The sequence below is a fragment of the Schistosoma mansoni genome (assembly GCF_000237925.1).
Source record: "Schistosoma mansoni, WGS project CABG00000000 data, supercontig 0664, strain Puerto Rico, whole genome shotgun sequence".
In the NCBI taxonomy this organism is placed as follows: Eukaryota; Metazoa; Platyhelminthes; class Trematoda; order Strigeidida; family Schistosomatidae; genus Schistosoma; species Schistosoma mansoni.
In genome coordinates this window covers 1-4,416 of record NW_017386394.1, presented here as the reverse complement: position 1 = coordinate 4,416, position 4,416 = coordinate 1, and the positions used below count along the sequence as shown (strand labels likewise).

The 4,416-nt window shown below is 33.1% G+C and overlaps 1 protein-coding gene across 1 annotated transcript; it reads right to left on the bottom strand.

The window, feature by feature from the left end:
- Positions 1 to 665: 665 nt before the first annotated feature.
- Smp_186880 (hypothetical protein) lies at positions 666 to 875 on the bottom strand (the record flags this gene model as incomplete). The annotated part of the gene is made up of 1 exon (XM_018795153.1): positions 666 to 875. One exon carries the CDS (start codon positions 873 to 875, stop codon positions 666 to 668), a length of 210 nt encoding a protein of 69 aa, XP_018647451.1.
- Between the last annotated feature and the right edge of the window lie 3,541 nt (positions 876 to 4,416).

The following is a 4,416-nucleotide window of genomic DNA, read 5'->3' as shown; positions in this document are numbered from 1 at the left end:
GATTGATTCAAAAATTAAGCTAAAGTATTGTTTACTGATTATTTCGATTTTTCTAGCAACCGTTTTGAAGTGAAGAAAACTGTCTCTATGTTAGGTATAAAAATTACTTGTTGATCAAGTAAGTAATATCAGTTACTACCATGAAATTTAATAAAATAATATCTGCCAACATAAATATGGTTTTAAAGACGTAAACATTTCAGAGAAAATGTTAGTTGATTACTAACTGCTACTTCTAGTTGCAAATGGATTGGTATATACTCACCATCATTCATTGTGTATCTTAGGTGCTAAAAACTTTTAAAATGCTATTCTTCGTCGACTCCTGATATTTGACTAAGAAAAATTATTATTCAGCTGAAGTGTTGCATTTCACTTACAGTTTAAACCAATCTAAAAATTCAACCGAGAAAAAGAATGATTTATGCTGATTGGTTCAATAGTAATATAAATTTTTCAATAGCACAATCAAAAAATACTTTACGATATATAGAAAACATGAAACAGGTATTATTTAACACCTTCAGCCAAAAGACTCTAAAATAATGATGTTCAGTTAGGTTATTACTTTTCAATAGTTATTTTGTATTATCTTAAACATAGTATATCCAAAGATTAGTCCCAATCACATCGAGTATTGAGTTGGTTATTATTAGACTACTATTTCAAGATATCTTACGAAAACAGAGAAAATTGACATTTATTTCCTGCTTACCTCTATCTAGAAATTCATAAAATCCTATAACTTTTTGCTTTTCTTTAGTGATTTCATCCAATTCAATAATCATGACACGTCCATACGAATGAAAATCATGAACAGGGAGTTGATTTAAGTGTTGGCCGCATAATTCATAATCCGGTTGATCATTATTCATCAGTTCTGCTCGTTCTAACTGATGATAAACTTTAAATTGTGTAGTACATCTAGTGAGGTGAAGATTAAGGAAATAGAATTAACAGATTTTGAAGTTTCACGTCACCTACTGACTTTTTTCAAATAACCATCAAAAAACAGAAGTCATCGGGAGGCGGACTTGTTTTTATGTATAAGAATTCGCAGTAATGGGAATCAACAAGCCAACCAGAAACCGAACACAGGACTTTCGGATCCAGTGATGTGTTACATTTGGAGGCACCAGTCAATATGGATTTATATATCTAAACTGATTGGATTAGTTTTCACAAATCCATTTTATAATTATTCATTAAACCATGTTTATTCACACCATTATATGACTTAAATTACGGATGTTCAGAAATCGGTTCTTAATGGCCTATGCCCACATCATGAAATGAAGAACTGGTTTTTTCAACCCTACTTAGTTAACGTAAATTAGATATAATAAACTAATTACATACCTGAACAGGTATACTCCGTAAAAAAAACAAGTTTTTCTTTAGCTTTCTTAAAATAGGTCTTCGTCTTTCAGAAAGGAATTGTTGATGGACGACATTGAACATATTTATACTTATAGTCAATCTGGAGCCAATGTCAGTCAAAATCCGCGGTAAAGGGACACAGTTAGGCGTATTGTTAGCTAATTTACCTTGTAAAAAAACACCACTTAAAACGCTGAACAGAGAAAGTCAAGTAAAACTTTTAAAACTTTGTTCTGAGAGTTGTGAGGTCTTCGCACAGAAAAGTTACTAAGTCTCTTGATGAATGCCAAAATTCTTAGGAAGCTACAAATATGAGCCTTTTTCTGACAACCAGAGTAAAAGGCAATATAGGTACATGTGCCAAACCTGTAGGGTGTTTTGTGTAGCTCAAGAAACAAGAAAACGCAATCTGGTCGTGCATAGAACAAGTGGAGAAAATTTGAGCATTGTTATATGAGACCTGAAATTCAGGTTTGAGATAGACAGCAGAAGGTATGAAAATATCATGTAGCGAAATACATTGGGAGAAAGAAAAAAGAATGACTAGGGACTGGTAGATCTATGTGCAACCAACAACCTGGCTATAGAAGCCACGATTTTCCACTAACACATGCACAATGCTAAATATGTTTCCCCGTACCATCTATAGGAAAGCAGATCAATCAAACATTAATTCGTGGAAAATTCAAAAGGTCCAGTTAAGACGTAAGAACATAAAGAAAAGCTACCATAAGTTTGGATCATGCAACATTCAACAACAGCCGAACGAAAACTGAGAAAACCGAAGGCAATTAGAGCAGGAAAAAGGAAATATGTGTAAAACCTGATAAACGTAGGGATATTGCAATACGAGAGAACTATGATATAAGCAGGAAGCTTGCTAGAAAATATAGTAGAACAGAGCGAGTATTACGGGGCAAAGAGAGAAAACCAAAAATTGAGGTCCAAGAACAAAAGAACTACTGGTTAAACCAGTATAAAGGACTCCTGAACAGACAAGCCTCTCTGAAACCACCTGATATAGAAACGAGAGACACAGATCTCTCAACAAATTTTACCTCGCCAACAGATATAGTAATTGGAAAGACCATTAGATAAACCAGAAATGGCGAAGGAGCAGGACCAGACAGCACACTAGCTAATCCACTGAAGACAAGTAAAAGTACAAATGTAGTATCGTTTACTATTACTGCCTCCATCAACACTAAGCGAAATTTAGCCTCAGCTTCGATACTATCTAAAAGCATCTTGTAGTAGCTCACGTACATTTGAGTTTGTTCACATTTAATTTGGTTACTCTCTTTTGGTAACCTATTTAACGGACAAAGTCATTCGTACAATAACAACTTATCTATACTATTGTATCTTTATCATTGCTACACTTGCATGAATATGCACGCTTGAGCATTGCTTACCGCCTACGCACATATTCATCCTGCTAATTTTAGTATTAGTCACTTAAATGATCCGATGATTCAGTCATTTTCCTATGTGCATATACATGTACATTTTAATCCTATTCATTCTACTCACACGTTCGCTCGCTTGCTTTTCGACATTAGCCCTTCATTCTTGCTTTGTGTACCTGTGGTTTCGAAGATCTGTGCGTGGTGTAATAATAAACGCGATCAACACTTCGTACTCGTCTTCTGATTTATACACCATTGAGGATATTATCTAGTAACAGTTATCAGGACGAACTGTATACGAAGTGTAAGGATTATATCGAAAACCAACCACAACAGAATTGGTGATTCCCGGTGTGCGAATGCAATACAGCTTTCTACAATTCTATCGAAATACCTAATCCATCTAGTTACAAATAAATATGGTGGATTATAATTACTATTGTGGATTACCATTATTATTATTATTATTACTATTATTATTATTATTATTATCATTATCATTATTATTATTATTGTTAGCATATTTTCATTACATGATAATTATTTCACAAACATTGCTGAACATATTTTGATAATATTAACAACCACAAGTAACAGCAAACATACAATTGTTCTACTGTTGCGGTCTAGCAAGTCTGTTCCGTGTTATAAAAACTTATCATTTGTTATTAGCATTATTACTGTCTATCTAATTCCCTTCACTTACATATAAGTTAATTTATTGTATACATTGTATACATTTATTGTATATATATATATATATATATATATATATATATATATATATATATAACAGTAACAGGCGTAAGTAAGTAACATTTCGAGTACCATAAATCTGAGTAGCTTAAATAATGCTGTTTTTCACTGGACAAATCACGTTTAAGATAAACCTTAGTTTTTTTTAAAACTTAGCTTACTTATTACTTCCAGTTTTTCGTATTTTCATTGGCAGACTGAATTCCAGTAAACGTACATGTACGATCTCTTTCAAATCACCAACGAATGTATAAATTATGCAGTTGGATGTTGTATTCCATGATAAATTTAAATGTAAGTTTGTTATGAATTCAAATGAGCCATTACTTAAGCCAGAGCTTTGAAATAAATGACACAAACAACCTAGAAGTTGGAAATGCATTAGGCTTTAGAAAACTTGGAATTTAAGTATATTGATCATGTAAAGATTATTTCATGTAAAGGTGTCATTGCCAAGGTTTGACTTGACAATATCAAATAAACTGAGCAGAAACAGATTACATTAACCCCAGTTTAAATAGTACAAAGGAACAAAGCGAGAATATTTGGTGCGATCAATCAAAAACAGGTCTGACCAACTCAATTTTATATAATTCCGATCACAGTGATTTATACGAGGCATTATTGTATATTTGTGTGTATATATGGTAAAGGATGAGGAAACGTGACATTCGTGGTGCGAAACCATAGAGTTTATTCTGTATGTATGATAATGGTGTGAAATGTGGATAGAATCAGACATGGTATCACGGATAGATGGTGCCAGTCGGATGGATAGTGAGGCCTTCTTTTCTATTACTTAATCCTACTGCCCTCAAATCACCGTGACCGGAATGATATGAAATTGAGTTGGTCAGACCTGTTTTTGATT